Here is a 25,530-nt window from a genome sequence, read left to right on the forward strand (position 1 = left end):
TGTGTCAAATGTTCGGACTCCTTTGTGTTTTTCCATACAAAACAATGTAAAATATTTTGCCCCATAACACCCATTTATTTTTTCATATAAGACTTAATAGCTCATGAAAGGTCGTTTACCAAAATTTTAGAAGATTCTTAATTTTCTTTCTTTTGTTTTGAGACCTAACAATACCAATGCAAATATAAGGTAAAAGTCAGAGTCAGCCTTTTCCCGCCATATTTTAAATCTCAAATATCTCGAAAAGGAGGTCCATGACCTATCAATATTTTTAGCTTAATTTTATCCTTAATTGATGCTCTACAAGCTTATAGTATCAATTTTAACTTTTTAATTTATTAATTTTCACCTAACCTCACCTAAGTACATCCTTAATAAAATCAGCTGTGATAAGAGCACTGGATACACCTGTCAACAAATCAGCTAGACACTGAGCTAAACATAATAATGATTGCTTGTAGACTTAAATGTGATTAGGTGGAAGCAAATTTTGCAATCAAACCAGTGAAGTCCGTATTTTTATGTTGAATTATCATGAACGTTATCATAGACATGAAATATTGTTTATTTTGACAACTAAAAGTACAATATATCTGGAACAAATCACCTGGAAATCGTTAAGTACTCTTGTAAAGATTTAAGACCGGTGGATATATGAATGCACAGATTGACAATGGTATTCCATAAATACATATACAATTGGTATATAAATACTATGATATACAAGGCTAATAATCTAAACATGCCACATGCCAGATAAGTGTTTCTTCTACATAAGTCTTACATAAAACAGCAAGATTTTATGCAAAGATTTTCAAGTGGAAAAAAATCTTACATTAAAAAAATATTTTGTTTGGTGAGTTTGCGTAATATCCTGTGGTAAATATTACATGTATGTCATTTTCAAGACGACATTAGATCATGTAATCTTACAAATATAAACATATATGTTTTGAGTCAAATACTTAATAATGACAACGGTGAACAGTATGAATGATTGGAAAGGGGTAAATTTAAGTACGTCGTTTTGCAATAACGATTATTGTACTTTTATCCACGTTTCTGTAACAGTTCAGTCAGCATCTGTATAGTCAGCTGCCCAGGTAAAATTGGAAATACTTTTTGCTGAACTTCTTCTTCTAAGTGATGATGTAGGTAATGTATCCTGGCTTAGTGGAACCCCTGTAGCCCAGGGAAGGGCTTGGTCTATCCCTGCTTGTATCAAACTATCATATGCTTCATCCCTGTATACAATGGCACCAAATGTAAACACCTAAAAAATGATTAACCTATAATTATATCTTGCCACAACACTATTGAAGTCCATTAGACAAGGGTATGATAAGACAACATTCTGTACATACAAAAGGTAATAAACAATTGCAAAAAGGCTCTTTAAAACATTTATATGTTTGACTTTCAATACTTATAGTAAGCATACAATTGAGAATGGAAATGGGGAATGCATGTTTCAAAGAGACAACAACCAAAGAACAGAACAGTCGAGGGCAACCAACGCAGCAAGAAAATCTCGCACACGGAGGCGGACTACAGCTGGCAAAACAAATTGAATACTAATTCAGTGAAAATGGATGTCATACTACATTGCCTAACATATAAATAAACTAAAATTATAAATCATATAAGACTAACAAAGACTGAGACTCCTAGTTGGGACAGGCGTAAAAATACGGCGGTGCTCAATCCCCCCTATAAACGCTAGCCAATATACAGTATTCAGTATACTAGAAAAACGTGTGTTTAAATTAAAACGAGAGGTTTCCAAAAAAGAGGTTAGTGTCGGACAGATCTTGTTACAAGTGATCACTGTCAAATTGCAGACCAGCTATGAAGTCATTCTATGTTCAAAGTTAAGAAATTAAATATCTTTCTTTTGTTTTCTAATAACACAAACAACAGTTAATGCACATTCAAATTTACTATATAATCAGTACAAGATCGCGAACTATTGAATTCAAGAATCCTAAGACACTTCCATCTTTTAATAAATTACCACCCTTCCAGAGCACCAGAGATCACCCCTTGTTTTAAGTGGGATACGTGTTGCCTAGTCTTCAGTTTTTATGTTGTGTTTTGTGTACTACAGTTTGTTGGTTGGTCTTTCCCTTCTTTAACATATATTTCATTCAAATCAAGTAATGGAAACTGGAGCTAACTATCCCGAAACCTTTTTTGACATACCAATAGAGACCTTTTTTCCTATTTACTTAAAGAATCAATAGGCATCTTCCTCCTTCCTTCGTCCATCATGTATCAATCTAATCCAAATCAAGCAATGGAAACTCAATAGACCATTAACAAACCATTTTACCAAAAAATAATTTCAACAAAAGTGACCCTGACATATATCCTATGGACCCGAAAAGCAGAAAGCATCTAATCTGAATAATAGATTTCCTTCTCGTGATCGACTGTCCCACTGGAGAGGGCCTATATTTATACAATAAAAACGTGTCACTATTAAAAGGATATTGAGTGGTGATCTCTGGGTGAGAAAGCAAATCAGCTAAAAACTTAATGTTGACGAATATGAAAATCCAGAGATAAATTTGAATCATGATTAATTGACAAAACCCTTTTTCCTTTTTATTCTAATTTTAGTAAGTGACACTTTCCCGTTTCATACATCTTCAATTTGTATTCAATTTATTCACCAAGCAAGAAAAACTCAAGTCACCATCGGACACATTTTGTTTCCAAAAAGATTTAATTTTTAGTATCCGACTATAACCTTGAACTTTGAAGTTAACAAGAATGTGTCCACAGTACACGGATGCCCCACTCGCACTATCATTTTCTATGTTTAGTGGACCGTGAAATTGGAATAAATTCTCTAATTTGGCATTAAAATTAGAATGATCTTATCAAAGGGAACATGTATACTAAGTTTCAAGTTGATTGGACTTCTACTTTATCAAAAACTACCTTGACCAAAAACTTTAACCTGAAATTTGCACTATCATTTTCTATGTTCAGTGAACCGTAAAATTGGGGTCAAAACTCTAATTTGGCATTTAAATTAGAAAGATCATATCATAGGGCACATGTATACTAAGTTTCAAGTTGATTGGACTTCAACTTCATCAAAAACTACCTTGACCAAAAACTTTAACCTGAAGCGGGACAGACGGACGAACGAACGGACGGACGGACGGATGAACGAACGGACGGACGGACGGACGGATGAACGAACGGACAGACGGACGGACGGACGGACGGACAGACGAACGGACGCACAGACCAGAAAACATATTATCCTGATTTAGAGTAATTTCTCGCACTTTGATTGGCTGATATTGACGTAATAAATTTCAGTACATTTTTTTATTACGTCAATTGGAATTATCTCCCTTATAACGTTGACCTAATAAACAAATATTTTTTTACGTTGCTTTATAGTCTTAATATTTTTCATTTTTCACAGTTTTAGATTAATTATATAATTATATTTGGTTGATATTGTCCTAAAAATTGAATTTGAATTTATAAATTTGCAATAGAACAAAATCAGGATAAATTCGTTACATAGTGTGCAACTGTCCTAATACGGAATTTATCGGGTCAATAAAATTCATATCGGGTTTGGCTTCGCCTCACCCGATATGAATTTTATTGACCCGATAAATTCTCGTATTAGGACAATTACACACTGTGTAACTTATAACGCCCCTCTACTATCATAGGTGGGGCATAAAAAAAAAAGACCCACAAATCAATACTTTTTTTTTTAACTTCGCCATATCTTCCGACTGTATAATTTTCTAAATTGTACTTTGCTTAAACTGAATCATCTTCTGTAATCAGCATTTTGTTTTACATGTTGGTGGACATCATTATCCATGTGGCCTAAAAAGTGTTCATCATGCAATGTGTAAATTAACTTTAAAAAATAATTCAGATAAAATATAATACATTTTAAACATTTTTCAACACGGATCTTTAATGTGTAAAAAGTATTGGGAAATAGAAATGATTGATTTTCGTTAGAGATGTAAAAATTAAAAAATATCAGTTTTGACTTATATTTGTTTATACTTATAGCAATTGCAAGTAACTATCTATGGTAAAGGTAAAAGAAATTCTCAATCCGGCTTCAATGAATAAATACTGCTTAACGCTTCATTTCTGACTGAAGACGATCCTTTTTTTTCAGTCCATTATAAATTTCATGCACTAGCACTTTTGTGATTCAGACCTAGCAACTGCATTATCTAATGTGCTCAAAGATTGACCGACATTCGAAATTCCATGTATATTTTACAATCTCATTCGTTAGTATCACTTTCAATTTAAAATTAGAAATCATTAATGTGATCAGTGAGTACTCAAACTGGCATCCAGTCAAAACAGATAAACGCATCTGCACTTAAATTTGAAGTTTAATGTTTTATTAAAACTATATAAAAAATTCTTTATTGCATAAGATGTTTTTGAAGAATAAAGTTCAAGACTAGTGTATAACAGCCCAAAAAAAATGTATATTAAGTGATAATATCACATTTGCATATTTCATTAGCTGATGTTATAATCATCCAAAAGTTTGAGACATTTGTTATCTCTTACAAGAAGAAACTTTCCATAAACTGACATATCTAATTATGTTTGAAGTTATGAATTGTTTGTTACAGGGTAATCATTATTATTTACTATAATGAGCAGTATGATCGATTGTAACATCTCATTCAAATGTTGAAGAGTAAGTTTCATCTTCTATGTCAGTAAATACGTATTTAACAAATAATTGACAGCTTAAGTATTTTTGTAAAAAAAATAAAATGCTTCTCTTAAATAAGTATGTAATTATCTGAATAATACATGTAATAAAAAAAATCACAGACAAAGGCGGCCACAAAGCATTACTGGTAGAGATATCTTATAGTTTACACAGACAGTGATGGTCACAGAGCATTACTGGTAGAGATATCTTATATTTTACACAGACAGTGATGGTCACAGAGCATTACTGGTAGAGATATCTTATATTTTACACAGACAGTGATGGTCACACAGCATTACTGGTAGAGATATCTTATATTTTACACAGACAGTGATGGCTATATAGAATTACTTGTAGATATATCTCATATTTAACACAGACAGTGATGGCTATATAGAATTACTGGTAGATATATCTCTTATTTAACACAGACAGTGATGGCCACATAGCATTACTGTTAAGGATATTTTATACTTTACACAGACAGTGATGGCCACACATCATAACTGGTAGATATATCTTATATTTTACATAGACAGTGATGGCTATATAGCATTACTGTTAGGGATATATTATTTTACACAGACAGTGATGGCCATATAGTATTACTGGAAGGGATATCTTATATTTTACACACACAGTGCTGGCCACATAACATTACTGGTAGATATATCTAATATTTTACACATACAGTGATGGCCAAACATCATAACTGGTAGATATATCTAATATTTTACACAAACAGTGATGGCCAAACATCATAACTGGTAGATATATCTAATATTTTACACATACAGTGATGGCCAAACATCATAACTGGTAGATATATCTAATATTTTACACATACAGTGATGGCCAAACATCATAACTGGTAGATATATCTAATATTTTACACAAACAGTGATGGCTATATAGAATTACTGTTAGTGATATATCATTTTACACAGACCGTGATGGCCACATAGAATTACTGGGGTAGGAATATCTTATATTTAAAACACAAAGTGATGGCCACAATGCATTACTGATAGGGATATCTTATATTTTACACAGACAGTGATGGTCACACAGTATTACTGGTAGAGATATCTTTTATTTTACACACATAGTGATTGCCACATAGCATTACTAGTAGAGTTGTCGTTGATTTTACACAGACAGTGATGGCCACATAGCATTCCTGTTAGAGATATCTTATATTTAACACAGACATTGATGGCCACATAGCATTACTGGTAGAGATATCTTATAGTTTACACAGATTGTGATGGCCACACAGCATTTCTATAAGGGATATCTTATATTTAACATACACAGTGATGGCCACATAGCATTACTGGAAGGGATATCTTATATTTTACACTGTCAGTGATGGCCACATAGCATTACTGGTAGGAATATCTTATATTTTACACAGACAGTGATGGCCATATAGCATTACTAGTAAGGATATCTTATATTTTACACAGACAGTGATGGCCACATAGCATTAGTGGTAGGGATATCTTATATTTTACACTGTCAGTGATGGCCACATAGCATTACTGTTGAGGATATCTTATATTTAACACAGACATTGATGGCCACATAGCATTACTAGTAAGGATATCTTATATTTAACACAGACATTGATGGCCACATAGCATTACTAGTAAGGATATCTTATATTTAACACAGACATTGATGGCCACATAGCATTACTAGTAATGATATCTTATATTTTACACTGTCAGTGATGGCCACATAGCATTACTAGTAAGGATATATTATATTTTACACAGACAGTGATGGCCACATAGCATTACTAGTAATGATACTTATATTTTACACTGTCAGTGATGGCCACATAGCATTACTAGTAAGGATATCTTATATTTTACACTGTCAGTGATGGCCACATAGCATTACTGTTAAGGATATCTTATATTTTACACAGACAGTGATGGCCACATAGCATTACTAGTAAGGATATCTTATATTTTACACAGACAGTGATGGCCACATAGCATTACTAGTAGGGATATCTTATACTTTACACAGACAGTGATGGCCACACATCATAACTGGTAGATATATCTTATATTTTACATAGACAGTGATGGCTATATAGCATTACTGTTAGGGATATATTATTTTACACAGACAGTGATGGCCATATAGTATTACTGGAAGGGATATCTTATATTTTACACACACAGTGCTGGCCACATAGCATTACTGGTAGATATATCTAATATTTTACACATACAGTGATGGCCAAACATCATAACTGGTAGATATATCTTATATTTTACATAGACAGTGATGGCTATATAGCATTACTGTTAGGGATATATTATTTTACACTGTCAGTGATGGCCATATAGCATTACTGGAAGGGATATCTTATATTTTACACACACAGTGATGGCCACATAACATTACTGGTAGATATATCTAATATTTTACACATACAGTGATGGCCAAACATCATAACTGGTAGATATATCTTCTATTTTACATAGACAGTGATGGCTATATAGCATTACTGTTAGGGATATATACATTAAGATATATCTAATATTTTACACATACAGTGATGGTCACACATCATAACTGGTAGATATATCTTATATTTTACATAGACAGTGATGGCTATATAGCATTACTGTTAGGGATATATTATTTTACACTGTCAGTGATGGCCATATAGCATTACTGGAAGGGATATCTTATATTTTACACACACAGTGATGGCCACATAACATTACTGGTAGATATATCTAATATTTTACACATACAGTGATGGCCAAACATCATAACTGGTAGATATATCTTCTATTTTACATAGACAGTGATGGCTATATAGCATTACTGTTAGGGATATATACATTAAGATATATCTAATATTTTACACATACAGTGATGGTCACACATCATAACTGGTAGATATATCTTCTATTTTACACAGACAGTGATGGTCATATAGCATTACTAGTAATGATATCTTATATTTTACACTGTCAGTGATGGCCACATAGCATTACTAGTAAGGATATCTTATATTTTACACAGACAGTGATGGCCACATAGCATTACTAGTAATGATACTTATATTTTAAACTGTCAGTGATGGCCACATAGCATTACTAGTAAGGATATCTTATATTTTACACACACAGTGATGGCCACATAGCATTACTGGAAGGGATATCTTATATTTTACCCAGTCAGTGATGGCCACATAGCATTATTAGTAAGGATATCTTATATTTTACACTGTCAGTGATGGCCACATAGCATTACTGTTAAGGATATCTTATATTTTACACAGACAGTGATGGCCACTTAGCATTACTAGTAATGATATCTTATATTTTACACTGTCAGTGATGGCCACATAGCATTACTAGTAAGGTTATCTTATATTTTACACACACAGTGATGGCCACATAGCATTACTAGTAAGGATATCTTAAATTTTACACTGTCAGTGATGGCCACATAGCATTACTGTTAGGGATATATTATTTTACACAGACAGTGATGGCCATATAGCATTACTGGAAGGGATATCTTATATTTTACACACAGTGATGGCCACATAGCATTACTGGTAGGGATATCTTATATTTTATACAGACAGTGATGGCCACATAGCATTACTAGTAAGGATATCTTATATTTTACACAGACAGTGATGGCCACGTAGCATTACTAGTAAGGATATCTTATATCTTACACAGTCATTGATGGCCACATAGCATTACTAGTAAGGATATCTTATATTTTACATAGATAATGATGGTCAAACAGCTTTACTAGTAGGGGTATCTGATATTTCACACATACAGTGATGGCTACACAGAATTAATTATATTTTTCTTAATCAGATGATAAAGATCAGTATTCTCTTTAATTCACCAGAAAGTTTGTATGTTTTTATATATGGAGAGAAAATCCTGAAAAGCAATAAAAGACAAAGTTTTAGCATTAATCGTATGATTTATTAATCACAATAATGTCTATTAGGCAAAACTATCAGCTGTTCTTAAGGAGAAGTAAAATAACAAAAATGCTGATCTGGCAAACCAGTGTATTAAATTCCTTCCTCTGAAGGGGTTAAATAAATAGTCAATTGTATAAATTAAAATCAAATAACAAAATAATTTTATGTTCACTTTACAGTTTGAAAAGAATGTAGCATAATTGTGTCTTAACCTTTTATGCTTCATATTATTTAAATAACTTGTCTGACATATTGCATTGCAAAGGATGTTAGATTTACATGATTATATGACAATTTTGTTATATTCCATTGTATACAAGATGTTCTTAAAGTTTAAAACAAAACATTAAGAGATTTTATTTATTCTAAAAATAAACATTTCATGTCTATTAAGTCACTGCTAATATATTTATTACATAACTTTATCAAAACTAGTCATCTCTATTCAATATAATAACAAATAACAAACCTATTGTTGCCTGGATATTTTTGTTCATTAAAACAAGACATTGTATAACTTATTGCCTATAAGACACATATCAAGGATACATTTCTATAGTACCTTTCGATAATATGTTGACATATTCAGATTCATTTGTTTAAGTAATTCCCAAGAGGAAGATTTTTCTATGCATTTACAATAGGAAATAACTTAAAAACTAGACATCAATCATACTTGTGGTAATGTTTACAGGTTGTATACACACCTAATTTACAACTTTCATTTTGCTCACAAGGGACCTTTAATGAATACTCATATTAATGGCCAAGATTTCCATAAAATTAAAATGTGAAAATTACAACCTAAAAGCTCAAATATTTGGCCTTATTTGTTATCTTCTTGTTTATTACTACTGTAATTGATGCTGTTTTATACAATAATAATATAACATAATTTCAATTTATAATTTGCATTAATTGATGACATTCACTTTCAAATCAAATGGTTTTTTTTATATATTGAGTTACACATTGGAATATCAGCATCAATTAAAGTGAATTTAGTTATACGATGAGGCAGACACAAGGGCAGATGAGTTATCAAAAATTGTGTATTGTTATGTGTGTAATACATCTATCATCTTATCATGTCAGATGATAAATACAAACTATATTGAATAAAACAGCATCAAGAACAGTGTAATAAACAAGATAACAAAATAAACAAATAAAAAATATTAAAAAAATAAACATGTGAAAGTCCAGTCCAGTCCAGTCCAGAGTAAAGTCCACGAGTCCAGTTCAATCAAGATATTAAACTTTGCCACAAAACACCATTTCTCACTCAAGGTACATTTTCAAAATCAACTTTGAGTATGAAGATTCCATATCTGATATGCATCTTATGAAAAATGGATTCATCAATCAAATATATGTACCATATATTTTTTTTCAGTGTACCTACCTTGCCACCAACTAGTTTTATTTCTATTGACATTCCACTTCCTGGTAATATTGCATATGGTTTGGCCTTAAAAATAACAGATAATAATTATGTCTTTACTACAAAAGTTATGGTTTGGCCTTAAAAATAAGAGGATAATATGTCATAACTCTTCAAGATTATGTTGGAAGAACATTGTAATAGTTCTGGTTTACTAAATGCAAACCATTAAGTTATAAGACAGTATACCAAATACATTAGTCAAAAGTTTGGGTTTTTAAAAATAAAATAAAAAAGTATATGCTGCTGAATATATATCCAAATTAATATTTAAATTGATGACAGAAAATAAAACTGAAGAAAAAACAATGCTTAATATTTTAATTTATTAGTCATTTTAGTATAACAAATACAAATACAAGTAAATGCAATATTAAACTTACTTTTGACATTTCTGTTATATCTGCTAATGGTACAACAATATTCTTCTTTGATGGGGTCTTTGTTCTTTCAAAGCAAAGGAAACTAGAAAACAAAAACTCATACATTTTATTTGTCAGAATATCTTGCTTTTTTGCCAAAATGAGTCTGAGTTATACATTTTATTTTGAACGAAGCACTCTTGTTTATTATCTGAAAAATGACTTGCCATTGAAACCAAATTGTCCATATGTTGATTAAAGCTAAAAGGATTCCAACATCATATAATATAATTCTAATTTTTTTTAATCACATCAAATTCAGTTATTGTTCTGTGACCTGGTATCCAAATTTATGTAAAGATGTAAAAAAAAAATTCTAATAAAGCCTATCTAACTTCCTGTCGGTTAAGAATTTAGTCTTTTGCAGGTATCTTTTAATGTACTACTTGTAAAGTTTTCGAGCATAACTTGTCAAAGAGATGGATTTTAAGGATCTTTAACACATACTTTTCAAGGGAATTACATATGCATCATTTCAAATGTGTTAAATAAAATTTCATCGATTGATTTGTTCAATGTTTTATTTATAGTAGCTTAAGATACTTTTAAAGTGATCCAAAATGTATTATTTTCTCAATCTTTGAATTTTGAGATGTATCAGAGTTTAACAAACTGACAAAGTTGTTTCAGTACTAAAAGTTGATGCCAGACAATGTACAAAGGAAGGCAGACAATAAATATAAACAGGTACAAGTTTTTTATAAATTGTTTCTTTAAACATGCTGGACTTTAAAACTATAAAAACATATCAAAATTGAATAGTACGATGAACCAATATTTCATAAGAGATATCAATTAACTATTAAATGTTTTAAGTTATGTAGCAATACTTTGATTTAATAACAGCATCAACATACCTTCTTGTAAGATATAATTTTCCATTTTTTAATCCTGATAAAACTGACTTTTCTTTGTTAACAAGAGAACATCTCTTCCCACCCTGCCATCCTACAATAGTATTAAAGGAATCTAACTGACTTTTCTTTGTTAACAAGAGAACATATCTTCCCACCCTGCCATCCTACAATAGTATTAAAGGAATCTAACTGACTTTTCTTTGTTAACAAGAGAACATCTCTTCCCACCCTGCCATCCTACAATAGTATTAAAGGAATCTAACTGACTTTTCTTTGTTAACAAGAGAACATCTCTTCCCACCCTGCCATCCTACAAATGTATTAAAGGAATCTAACTGACTTTTCTTTGTTAACAAGAGAACATCTCTTCCCACCCTGCCATCCTACAATAGTATTAAAGGAATCTAACTGACTTTTCTTTGTTAACAAGAGAACATCTCTTCCCACCCTGCCATCCTACAATAGTATTAAAGGAATCTTCATTTTATGCATCCATTCATTTCTAATTAAAATTGTCTTTTAACCAATGGTTCACATATATGATAATCTAATATCAAAATCTAAATCCTTTTGTTTAAACTCCATTGGTTGCAAAATGTAATATGAGTTAAACAGAATACCCGTATTGAAAATCTTTAATATGTCCTTGGCCTTTCATATTTAAGGATGTTCGCTTGTCATGTTTTGAAATTTTTGTCAGATTTTCGGCAACCACTGGTTTTATTTATTTGAATGCCTTAAAAATTTTTGCCCATTGACCCCATTTTTCTTTTTATCAATCTTTTGCATGTATTATTTTTAAGCCATTTGTAAAAGTCTTATAAAATCTTATTTATTTTTTAATAGTTTTTGAGACCTTTAACTTGTCAATGATAAAGCTATTTAAAATCAAGAGAGAATATTTTCCCGCCAAAATTTCAATGGCTAATATCTCGAAAACAAGCACATTGACCCCTATATATTGTTTGCTTCTTTAATTTGTCCCTTTCAATATATACTAGTTTTATGAAAAGCTATTCATTTTGAAACTGAGCAGCGAACTTCCTTAAGTCATTTTTTTAAATTTTGTGCATTCAGAGGGAGAAAGAGACCTACCTGATACTGGACATTCTGAATTCGGTAAAGAAAATAACTGACAGAATTCTGCATCTGTATCTTTGATTTTCTTTGTTTTTGTAGATGTTTCAGAGGCTGACTCTTCTGATGTTGTCTCTGTGTCTGACAATATGAACTGTAACATAAAATGCTTTTATTGTGAGTTCATCAAATTTCACAGTTTAAACACAATATACTGTGAGTTATTGCTCATTATTTACACCCCAAATAAGTGTTGTTGATTGAAGCAGAAAAATAATCTAAGAAACTGAAAACATGTCACATGGGACAGCATTACCAAAAATGCTTGGTGCCATATATCATCTAATGTGGTAAGAAATTATAGTACGGTACATGTGTGCATGATATTTTTCTGAAAACAGGAAGAAGAATGTCAGAGGAGCCTTTAATAAATGTGTTGAACGGAATTGCATAACCAGATAATGATTGGTGCTTTATATCAGAAATCTATGACTTGCAGCTCTGAGAAAAATATTAGGAAGCAATTCATGTATTTGCATGACAAAGTTAAGATAAAGGTCTGTTAATAGAAGGTAGAACAAAAATGAGACTGAAAATATGCCACACAGAAAACTGTATCAGAATTTTAACTGTATATAAAACTAATTATAAATTATGAAGTCATTTGTATAAAAAACTAAGTCTATTTGTTTATAACTAACAGCACTATAGGGTTTAAAGAGCTTGTGTTGCTCACCTAGGTCTATATGAATCTTCAATAATGGATACTCTCCATCTATGTGGACTAGAATAGAATTCATGACAAAAATATATTCTTTGTAGATCTTGTCTTGCTGATTATTTTTGCTTCATCAAGTTTCTATCTATCTAATATAGCTTTTTCAGAGAGTAGTCAACAACGCCATGAAAAATATCATGGTGACTTTATTAACTGGGTTGTCTTACCTTATTAATTTCTGACTTAACCATTTTCTGTTCACATTCTACTGTTGTAGGAAGCTGTTGCCATGTTTTATAGGTTGAATCATACCTCCTCTTCAATCGTGGATATCGATTATAAAAATAGTTGATGATAAACATTTTGATTCCTAAAAATGTACCTAAAATTAAAAAAAAGCTTAATAATTAACTGCAACAAAAACATTGTGATCATGTACATGTTACTTACCTAAAGTCAGCCTTCACTGATAACTAACCTATCACATATAATATATTCTTTGAAATCAAATACTTAAGAATCAATGGCACCATAAAATTGTCTTTGAAAGCAAATACTTATTGATCACAAAACAATGCCTTCTTAAGATTCAAACATGTGCCCATTATATCAAGCTAGCTATAAAACAGAAGCCTTTACCAGTCTCTTCACCATCACTCAGATCAATCGTCTCAAGGATAAGGTCTTTTTCTGGGCATTTGAACTTTAAAATAAACAGGAATTATTATCTACAGGTACTAAGAAAGAGCCTTCACCTAAATTTTTATAGTAATCTTTAACCAAGTTTAGATATTTTAACATTGATTATGATCAATTCCCTTATCACTAGCACATACTTGCCCATTATATAACTGTAGTTTTCCATAGATGCAGTAAAGGACATAATAAAACAGATAAATAACATCATAAATAACTTTTTGGTCACTGGCGTCTTCCAAGTTAGTAAACTGGAAAACATCATTAAAATCATTAAAGTTATTTAATCACTTTATTAGTAAGGTGACTTATTGGTATTCTGTTAAAAGCCAAATACTACAATCGTTCATCATGTCATTCATGTGGATGATCAAAATCATATCGCTTTTCCATATTTTGTTTTCTAAAAAGTAACATATTTTTAAGTTTTTTTTTCCATTTGGCTATATGATTCATTTTCATTCAATTCTTTATAATATTTAATATGAAAAAAAATATAAGATAATCAAATGTTCTACAAAATAGAACAACATAATAAAGTTACATTTTATATAAATCTTATGTATGAGATTCTTCAATGTCAGTTCAAATTCTATAAACATAAAAGTTTAAATGCACTTAAAGTCATGGTCCAACTTCTTATGTTCCTAATTTAATCTTTTGATTACCTTTGTATTTTCTCCAAACCATCTGCAGCAGCCCCTAGTCCATTCTAAAATAAAATTCATACTACCAATATTTGCTGAACAAGACTATAGCATATGTGATTGCACCACGGGTCAACGTTCACGTTGTGATTGGTTTAAGGCAGTCACATGGTGACCCCCTATGGATCTGTATGTTGTGTTTTATTGTTTATTTTTCTATAAAACGCAACAGAAAAAGTCCATCAAAAATAAATTCGTTATATGATTTGCTACTGACCCCTGAAGATCCATAGAGGGTTTATAAAAATCCATATAAGGTGAGTCCTAAGCCGAATCTCCTATGGATTTTAATCACCCTCTTATAATGTGGAAAAAAATTATTCAGGAATATCAGTTTGAAAACAATCACAACCACACTATTTTTTTACTCATCTACCAAAAACATTATGAGGTATCATTTTCATTAGTTAGTTCACATTTTTAAACAAATTTCCTTGTTAACAGCCATTTTTTTAATTCAAAGGGATAAACTGTATTATGTTTGTTTCAATCTGAACAAACCATTAATAAAAGGCAAGCAAACTAGAACAACACAAATCACAACATGTATCTCACGAATATACACCCTATTATTCCTTTCATTCACATATTTGACCTGTAAATACCAAATGTTGCACATTGGGATGACAGAAGGATCAGAAGTCAATTTCACAAAAAGAACCTTATGAATAAGATTGGTTGTAAGTGTAATGAATTTTTCATGACTAAAGATCAATCTTAGACCTTAGTCGTAAGTTTTTTTGTGAAACTGACTCCAATGTATTTTCACAATTAAAGTTCTGTTAGTGGCATGGACATAAAATGTCAGGGCTATTACTTATAAATGGCATTGAAGGACTATACACTATAAACTAGATGTGTCAAAACGACACGAATGTCCCTGTCTCAAACAGTTGAAAAATCTAAAATTTCAACAAAACATGTGGACACAAACATGATGGTAGTCTCCCATATCTTAAATTCAGCTCAAAATCTGAAGGCATATAGAAAAAAAAATAAAGTATAACTGTGATTTTCAACAATTTTCAAAGTGGTACAGGGCCATAAAAAACATCAAAATTAAAGAACTGCCATAGTTGGATATGCAATCAATATTTAAAGTTGACCTTTTGGTAGGACAGATAATGTTCCTAAATATCTTATGATTTATATTAAGTACCTGAACTTTTCTTGCCACTTGTATCACCAGGCTGAATTTATCTGTAAGTCCAGAACTGCTATCTTCTTTCGGCTAAAAATAGTACAGGTGTTTTACAGTTTTTTCTTCTCTACTACTTATCTATTGCATTACAACATCATACGGTACTTAAAATATTTTCTTTTTAGGATAATGCAACACTTATTGAAACATGAATGATGTTATGTATTCAATGATGACAAAACCAAACAATACAGGATAGCAAATATCTATCATAAAAGTAATACAAGCTCAAAATAATTTTAAGAAAGTTTGAAACAGTAGGTATGAACTTTGATTTTGCAAGAGGAACACTGAAACATAAACCATAGTCTTAAAAAAATTTAAAATAACATTGTGTTGAGTGTATCCATATCTCGTGTATAGGGTTTGATTTCAGGAATTTGCCTAATCCGTTATTAAAATGACCCGATAAATACGTTTTTCAATTATCTATGAACGTTTAATAATCATGAAAAAGATTCAACAAAGACTACAAAAATCAACATGTTTTCATTTAACTCATGTAATCATTTCAAGTTAAGCAAAAAAAAGGTTAGATGTAATCATGTGAATAGTTGTCTCATTGAAATCAAAACACTTCCTCTTTATTTTTTAAAGACACACTTTCCAATTATCTGGCAAAAATAGCAAAACCATGTTTCCCTTAAAGTTACAAAAAAATTGATTCAGTCATTATAGAAATGAGAAGAGACAGAAATTGGTCAGTTTCTAAACATGGAAAATGAGGATTACAATATTTTCTTCAGAATAGGAATTATATATACATATATAAACAAGTCACTGACTCGAGAACTTCCAAATTATTTGTTTTAAGTTAGTGATTGGTTTATTTTATACAATAATTCTGCAAAGAAAATTTCATGCCATAGTAAACCTGTTTAAATTTTTGTATCAAAACACAAAACTGATGCAATAAATGCACTCTAATATAATCCAATCTGTATATGACTTAAAGAGATAGTTTACTAATCTGTACCTTTTGTTCTTCTAGTGGCTGGAAAAAGTTGAATTTTATTTGGAATCCCCTAAAAATATAATGTAAAAAATATGTTAAGAAGAATCTCTTCTTTAATGAATAATATCTGAAAATATATAACTACACATTAGTTACAGTCATAATTCATAAAACTCTTTTCCATTTGTTTGCATATTCTAAGTAGTCCCCTAAAATAACTTTGTTTTTCACTATATTTGTGAATGCTAAGCAGGATAATGATCAACCAGTAATAAAAGTGTGAAAAAAAAGCTGAACATTTGTGGTCAAATGGAATGAAACTTTAACAAAATATCAATTATTTTACAAAAATGTAACAAAACACGAACTCATATTTTTTTAAATAATCTAAAAACAGATCCTTCTAAATTTAGCCTTAATTTGAAGTTAATTTAAAGACTAATTTAAAGACTAGAAAAGAATGACCTTTACTCAGATGTTTAACTTATAATAATGAAAATTCATCATTTAAATAACTATCACATAAAATACTTACAAATGATTTAAATAACTAACCATCATTCTCACAACCAAACAAAACAATATCACAGATACAAAACAACCATGCCATATGGCAATCAAATAAATCTGAAATCAAAATAAACATGATACATTTTTTAGAAGGACCTAAATATTGTGATGATAATCTTATGGTGAAAATTACTTTTTATAATAATATTCAAATTTTTATTTATCAAACACACAAAAATATGAAATGTTTGATAAGAAATCAACTTTTAATTTTTAAATCAGTATTAATATTGAACACGTTAAAAACGAGTTTTTGGTATTGAATAAATACAACACCACATGCAGTTTTGTGAGTCCTTTCTTAGTATTGGTAACTGGAATAGTTCATTCTCTCCTACTTTCCAGTTCCAGATATCATCACACTAAAACTCTTCGCAAATCTTGGATTTTAGTTGGTGGCCTGTGGGAGAGGTGACCAATCAGTAGTCATCTCTATTTTATCAAGATAGGTAAATCATGAGCTAGTTACAAATAAGAGATTGACACTCTCACTTGTCTATGCATTCTGGCTTTAATTTAGCCATTGTAAAGCAGCATAATAAACTGACTGAATATTTTCAGTTTATCATATTGGATGTTCAGCAGTATCTGAAAGCTATCTCTGCTGTATTTTTTTTATCAAATTATTTTTCTGAATACATTGTATCTACTTACAGACAAAAAGTTTAAAAAACACTACAAACCATGAACATAAGTAAAGTATAAGATGGAGTCTTCCAAGCTAGTAACTGCTGTATTCCTTTGATTGTGTCTATATAAGGTTTTAAATCAGAACCTACAATGAGAATAGTGTACTGATTACACAGAAACAATATATCAAAACATAATCAATATTTAATCCTTGAATAATGTAGTTAATAAGGAGTTTTCCTCTTTAATTTTTACTGGTTAAACATGAACAAAATGATATTCTATTTTAACAAATTAGTTCTCTACTGTATTATTATCTTATTTATACTCTCATAAAAAAAATATTGTGTACACAGAATATTGTTTCAAATAGTAAACTTACTAAATCTGTTAATATTGGCTTTTAATCTACAAGAAACAAAATGTCAACTTATACAATACACATGATTCATAGGTCTAATTGTAAAGACTAAGCAATATGAATGTTTGGTATTGATCAGATACTCTTAACACCAAAACATTGAGAGCAAATAGGGATTTAAACCTTATATTTCCACAGTTTTTTGGTTTATAAACCTGATCTCTCTCTTACTTATTGATTTAAAAGAATTCAAAAACATTGGCCATCATTCAATATTACTAAAAGTGTAAAATTAAATTATGTTCTTTAAATTAAGTTGATGCTGAATGTCTGACTTGATAGATAGTAGCCTTGACAGTCAAGTAACAGTTGAACAAGTTAACTTTATGATACTGATTTCCTTGATCACAAAATTATCCATTTATTAGCAGAATGGAAAGTACTGGTAGTTTCTTAAATATGACATTATTTCCCTAGAATGGGTGTATGTATAAACACTGAAGAACTGAAGAACAAGTACAGCTACAGTAAGTTTATAAACTTAATTTACAGCATTGGCAAGCCTATGATATTAAAATTTGGAATTAAACTATCTAATCACGTGATACTGGAGATGTGAAGTGGTAAATAATGGTCTAAACCTAACTGTTTAACAGTGAGAGGTTCTCCATCTTCATTTTCATTCTGTTCTTCAGGTTCCTCTGTAAAATCATCCATAAATGTATATATAGAATTCACTATTCTTCTCCACATTAAGTCAAACTTCTTAATTCTTCCAACTCCTTTCTTTGTTGACTTTTGTGGTGGTGATTTCTCAGCTGAAAAAAAAAGTCAGAAGACTTTCAGAAAAAATCTAATGCTCTGAAATGTGCTGAAATTAATCTTTGGTTCAGTATTTTTTAACTCTATTTTTGTTTCTATACTTCTAAAGGAAGAGACCGATTTCATTGAGATGCAACTCCTCTGAAACCATACAAAATCGGAAATATTTGTGATGTAATGTATAGATGTAGTGTTTTTTACTTCCTAAATTTGTCTTTGAAATAAAAAAAAAATGCCAATTTTTGAGAAAATATCCAAATTTGGAGACCGTTATCAATTCGTGTCTTATTTATGCTTTTGCAGCGAAATTTTAAAACTCTTTGTTTCAACACTTGCTCAATTGAACCCCGATTTCACAGGCAACTTCTAGTTGAGTTTTAAATAAATGTGCAACCCATTTAAAAATCTCTGACATATAATATCATTCTCTACTGTCTAACTGCATTCGATACACCCCCTCCCTCTTTTTATAGTACAATTTTTTCACAACTAACCTGAATTACTGGATTTGATAGATACATCAACCCATCCCTGAGCACTATCGAAGCTTTCAATATGTTTGATATCATCTTTCTCATGTTTTCTGCAATTACAAAAAAATATATTCATATTAAAATGCAGGTATTTTCATATTTTTTTTTATAACCCTTTCCTTCATTGAATTTTTTTTTTGCATACTTGATTTGCATAGGATTTTTCAATAAAATTCTGAAAATATGCTTTCAAGTCTTAATGCATTGCGAAAAACAAGTATTTCATCAAATAAATTTAAGTCAGATATTCCTATGATATTCCTTTTCATATTGGATACAAATTTTATTAAGTCTACTGCAGACATGTACACTTGTAGTTGAAGTGTTTCAACAGAGGTACTAAACAGGGGTCAAAAGGCGTCAGTAAGGAGTAAAGGGGTGGCGTCAAAAGGCGTCACTATGGAGGAAAGGGTTAAGTGAAAGTCAAGTTTCATAATTGATCAGCTGCAAACATTGTAATGATGGCCTTATACATTTTAAGGTGTTTGCTTAACTTGTTTTTTACATTTTATCAGATGTTCTGAATCCTCCATTATTTATTCATGATGAGTCGTTACAAATTTTGCCCACTACCCCCTACTTTTCTTTTTATAATTTCATTACATATAGTATATACATAGGCACTTGTTTCTGTCAATGCAGGCGCGGATCCAGAGGGGGGGGGGGGGGTTCTGGGGGTTGGACGATCAATGCATTTGAATGGAGACATATAATTGGAACCCCCCCTTTTTAAAATGGCTGGATCCGCCCCTGCAATGTGTGGTCTACTATCTACACCTGTGCAAAAAATCACTGATTTACATAGACATACTTGAATGATGGTCCTGTTAACTATTTACTACAGAAAAACATATTTCTCTATTACAGATTTTACTCACTTAAATTTCTCTTCTAACTTTTTGTATCTGTTTCTTTCAATATCGATCTCTGCTCTTAGTCTACCCAATGATTCTTTGTCTTTATAACCATTGAGTTCACTTACTGAATATTAAGTCATATAATAATTACCTATTGCCCATTTCAATAATACCCATGGACAATTAACATTACCTGCTTATCTGTATGAATAATGTCCATTTGAATTATAAATCATACAGTTAAGGTTTTTTTTTTTTAACTATCATAAAATTGAGAATTTCACTCATACAGTTATGGTTAACTATCATAACTATTGTCCATATGAATTATAACTCTTACCATTATAATTAATTATTGTCCATATGAATTATAACTCATACAGTTACGGTTATCTTTTGCTCATATGAATTATAACTCATACAGTTATGGTTATCTTTTGCTCATATGAATTATAACTCATACAGTTATGGTTATCTTTTGCTCATATGAATTATAACTCATACAGTTATGGTTATCTTTTGCTCATATGAATTATAACTCTTACCATTATAATTAATTATTGTCCATATAAATTATAACTCATACAGTTATTGTCCATTGGAATTATAACTTTTAGCTGTGTTCAATACAGTTATATAAATATATGACTGTGTTGAATTACATAAGACCTAATTATTGTTCTATTGTTCTTCCAATGAGAAAATTAGTTCAACAGCAATAATCAGTAACGGTTTAATAGTCAGTTCAGAGTAAAAAAAATCAAATGCTGTCATATTTGCAAATAATTATCTGGTAACTTCAGTTACGATTGATTGGTGTTTTTGTTGTTGCGGCCAGGGTTTTTTGTGGAGAAGCCAGAGTGCCCAGAGAGTACCACTAACCTAAGGTAATAAACTGACAATCCTAGTCATGTCCTTCAGTTGTGTGCTTGAAAATCTGAAACCTTATAAAAGTATTGGAAGTAATTGAAGCCTGGTATTAAATTTCAGTTATTGAGTTCAATTTGTTTCCCTGTTTGCTTAGTTTAGTGTTTTTTTTGTAATTGTTTTGAAATTGTTGTGCTAGATAGAAGACAAGGCATTGTCTTAGACATGAAGGCAAGGCAAATTATTATTCATCCACAGGGTTTTTACTAAAGTTTGTCCACCAGTCCTGGACTCATATAAAAAAATCTGATTGGACTCATCGTTTTCAAAAAATATCTTTTACTTGCACATACTGCAGAGAACTTATGATATCAATACATTTCTTTGCAGGTTTTTAATCTTTGGTTGCCATAAAATAAATATAAAAAAATTCTTAATCTAAATAATCCCTTTTTTCTATGTACAAATGTATCAGCAAAAAATGTCAGATAGATATTGTGATGAAAATTGGTCTAAACAACAAGCAATCAATCTACCACACAACTTACCAAGGCTTTGATTTTCTATGGTAACTGTAACAAGTTGTTCTTCTAAATGTTTCAGGTGCTCTTCATATACTTCATAACTGCTAGCATCCATTTTCTAAATTTTTTTATACTGGTAGCTGTAGTGAAAAAAATAGAGTAGAATATTAACTAGCTTTGACATTATATATATGCACGCCTCCGGGTGCAGGAATTTCTCGCTACATTGAAGACCTGTTGGTGACCCTCTGCTGTTGTTTTTTTATTTGGTCGGGTTGTTGTCTCTTTGACACATTCCCCATTTCCATTCTCAATTTTATATACAACAATCTCCAAAACAGAGCTTTTATAAATAATTACGTCTTTTATTTTTTTGTTGATCATTGATATTTAAAAATATGAAAATTACCAGTTTAATACAGAAATAGTCAAGTAAAAATGTTCTTCAAATATGCCTGCCAAAAAACATTCCATCACCTCAAGAATGGTGTCTGATAGATTCTCTCTGATTTTTCAAATCCAAAAGGTAAAAACTTTTATCATGTTGAATAAGTTGTGTCTGATCATTTTGTTGTACCTACAGCATGGACAGCCTACTGAGAGCACATCACCTTTATACATTTTAAATTGGCAATGGGCCATATGGTATGTTAAACAATTAGTGAACTATACTTCTTTAACTTGATTACATACAATGTCACATCCTTTATCCAGTCTCACTAATTAGCGACAAGAAAAATTTTATTGACAAGAAGCGTCAAGAAGTAACAAGAAGCGACAAGAAAATATTTTTTTGTATTAGAATTACTTATTCCAAATAGATATTAAAAGAATATGCAAAAGAAAACAATTTTAACGACAAGAAAGTTAATATTGATAGAAAAAAAATGAAACAGATCTAATTCAGTTGCTACATTTATTTACATGATGGTTTATTATGTATATTGTATAACACAGCAAGTATTACGTTTACCCTGTCGTATTATGATATTACTTTTACTTGTGTTTTAGAACAATAATGTATTTATCTTATAATTTGTTTTTAAGACTATCTTTGTACAATCTAAATAAACTTGCAAAATGCATTATTTGTGCATCATTGTCCAGAAAATACATACACAAATTGTGAAATACAAGGAACTGAAATCAAACAAGAGGAAAACATAATTAAAATGTAAATATTTTTCAACATTTTATTTCGTGTATTGCCTCATTTAACAATATTTATCATGTTTATGCAGATTGTTGATTGAAGATTAAAGGAAATCAACGACAATCTTGAGTTTTCAACTGGTGTTTGCTATTAACACTGATTGTATATTCTGGCGCGTGTAATTGTATAGTCTGACGTGTGTACAAAACTGAAGGTGTTAATTGGATGTTATTGTAGCAATAAAACAAGGGACACACACCTCGTTAATCTCATTTGATGTTCTACATTGTGTATTACCTTAGGGTGAAGCCACAACTAACGTTGGTCCTATCAGGAAAAATGAATTGTACAGTTAGAAAGGAAATAATATTTCCATGTTTTTGTTTCAATAAATCCTTCAAAGGAAAGGTGAAAAATCTTTGTTTTTATTTCATTTCATAGTGTGTGCATTTCCTTTGCTCTTACAAATGTTTAATTTTTTCATCTATCAATATAATAATAAAAACTACACAATCCCTGCCTCACAAATAATTTCTTCATCTATCAATATAATAATAAAAATTATCAATTTATTTCTGCCTGTATATTAAAAAATACTAAATGCATATTTTTTTATATTTAATAAAAAAAAATGTTTTCTTGTCGCTAAATAGGTTCTTGTCGCTTAAATTATTCTTTTTGTTGCTTCTTGATGCTTCTGGTCGCTAATTAGTGAGACCCCCTTTAAGGTTCATCATAACAAACGGACAAATATGGCTGTATTTACATGCCAAAAATTACTCTGAGTACAGACTTACCTGTGAAGTTGGAAAAGTTTTACTGCCTGGCATCCACTAGATATAATAAAGTTAAATGCATTTTGTGTTTCAGAAAGATAAAATCTCATTTGGCTTTTGATGGGCATTTTTTTTTCCTTCATGCAAAAGGTCTGAAAATTAACTAAGTTGTGGTACAACTATGAGATGCTCCCTCAGGTAAAAAACCGGTTTGTATTGTTTTGAGTGTCCTTAATTGACATGGACAAGAGGTATCTTCACAACTACAGGTGAGTTAAAGAGTTCATCTGAGTCAGTGAGTGGACAGTATCAAAGTAATTCAGGTGTTTGTTTATTTTTACACCTTCTGCAGAAAGGGAAAAAAATGCACAACAAAAACCAAAAAAGATTTTATCTTTCTATAACACAAAATGCATTTAACTTTTATATATCTAGTGGATGCTAGGCATTAAAACTTTCCAAACAGCACAGGTAAGTCTGTACACAGAGTAGTTTTTGAGGTGAAAATACGGCCATATTTGTCCATTTGTTATGATGAACCTTAACATTGCTACATACTGCCTTCAACAGTTCAACATGTTCAACATTTATTTATAAAAACATTTTACCCTTTTGGGAAATGACATTTTTTATGAGAAATAAGGTTGATACTTGTATGTTTCGATAATGATAAAAAGAAGACATTGCTTATCTACATGTAAATGTCAATGTATATTCAATGACGAATTTATAGTTCGAAAATTCATTGTTTACATTTTTCAGGTGACCTGCTGATTGGCTATCAAACTTACTTTTCAGAACACTGTCAGACCAGTGTGCAGAATAAAATGAAATATATAACTTTCTTATTGTAACTCAAATTCGATAGAAAGGCATTCGTGTTGTACAAAATGGTATTTTCCTTCTCAATAAAAACATTGTCAGGAACATGTGATTTCTGTTTACAAAATACTGTCGACTGGTACTCATATAATTTGTTTTCCTCAGTTATCTCAAGAAAAGTACTGAAATGTATTGGTAACCAGATTAGGGTGAGTTTAACAATAGGTGCAATATCGGTTAGAAATCCGGAAAATTAACACGTAAACTCGCACATCATATATAAACGGTAAAGGTTTCATATAATAAAACAAGAGTGCACACGCTGAAATGTCTCGCCTTCTAACCATTGATATTATCTTGATAGTCGTAATAAGAAAGCCTTACTACAGCTATTACATAAACTAACTAGGAATTCAGTGGCGGATCCAGCCATTTTAAAAGGGGGGGGGGGGGGGGGGGGGGGGGGGGGGGTTCCCAACCCAGAGTAAAGGGGGAGGTTCCAACTATATGCTCCCATTCAAATGCATTGATCGACCAAAAAAGGGGGGTTCCAACCCCCGGACCCCCCCCCCCCCTGGATCCGCCACTGAGGATCCAAAAAGATGAGGTCAAGCCGTCATGATAAATTAAACGAGAAATAAATGCCTGACAATCATTCAATACACTTAATATAGTTGATATTTATAGTTTCTAAGAAACACACTGAACCAACAGAACATTGACCAATGAACCATGAAAATGAGGTCAAGGTCAGATGAATAATGCCAAACACAGACATGTACACCTTACAATCCTTCCATACAGCAAATATA

At 30.9% G+C, this 25,530-nt stretch overlaps 1 protein-coding gene across 3 annotated transcripts; it reads right to left on the minus strand.

Annotated features, from left to right (window-relative positions):
• Positions 1-549: 549 nt before the first annotated feature.
• LOC139517015 (GRAM domain-containing protein 4-like) lies at positions 550-24,849 on the minus strand. Of its 3 annotated transcripts, none has more exons than XM_071307555.1 (18): positions 24,688-24,849; positions 21,992-22,107; positions 20,598-20,700; positions 19,681-19,769; positions 19,011-19,182; positions 18,386-18,411; positions 18,057-18,148; positions 17,339-17,430; positions 16,825-16,873; positions 15,807-15,878; positions 14,609-14,652; positions 14,085-14,191; positions 13,472-13,626; positions 12,545-12,680; positions 11,450-11,540; positions 10,554-10,635; positions 10,132-10,197; positions 550-1,273 (listed from the first exon to the last, which is right to left on the minus strand). In XM_071307555.1, the coding sequence occupies exons 2-18, from the start codon at positions 22,080-22,082 to the stop codon at positions 1,073-1,075; spliced, it is 1,668 nt and encodes a 555-aa protein (XP_071163656.1). In that variant the 5' UTR covers positions 22,083-22,107; positions 24,688-24,849; the 3' UTR covers positions 550-1,072. The 3 variants fall into 3 exon arrangements, with proteins under 3 accessions (XP_071163656.1, XP_071163673.1, XP_071163665.1); XM_071307572.1 differs by having other exon boundaries at positions 21,992-22,085; positions 24,688-24,821; XM_071307564.1 differs by having other exon boundaries at positions 24,650-24,767.
• Positions 24,850-25,530: the final 681 nt, after the last annotated feature.

Source organism: Mytilus edulis, chromosome 1 (assembly GCF_963676685.1).
Source record: "Mytilus edulis chromosome 1, xbMytEdul2.2, whole genome shotgun sequence".
In the NCBI taxonomy this organism is placed as follows: Eukaryota; Metazoa; Mollusca; class Bivalvia; order Mytilida; family Mytilidae; genus Mytilus; species Mytilus edulis.

Excerpts from the sequence above, each read along its gene's own strand:
- LOC139517015 (XM_071307555.1), bottom strand. The coding sequence starts at position 22,082 with ATGGATGCTAGCAGTTATGAAGTATATGAAGAGCACCTGAAACATTTA. Across the intron at positions 19,183-19,680 it reads TATCAAATCCAGTAATTCAG|CTGAGAAATCACCACCACAA; the intron begins GTTAGTTGTGAA and ends TTTTTTTTTCAG. Across the intron at positions 1,274-10,131 it reads TAAAACTAGTTGGTGGCAAG|GTGTTTACATTTGGTGCCAT; the intron begins GTAGGTACACTG and ends ATCATTTTTTAG.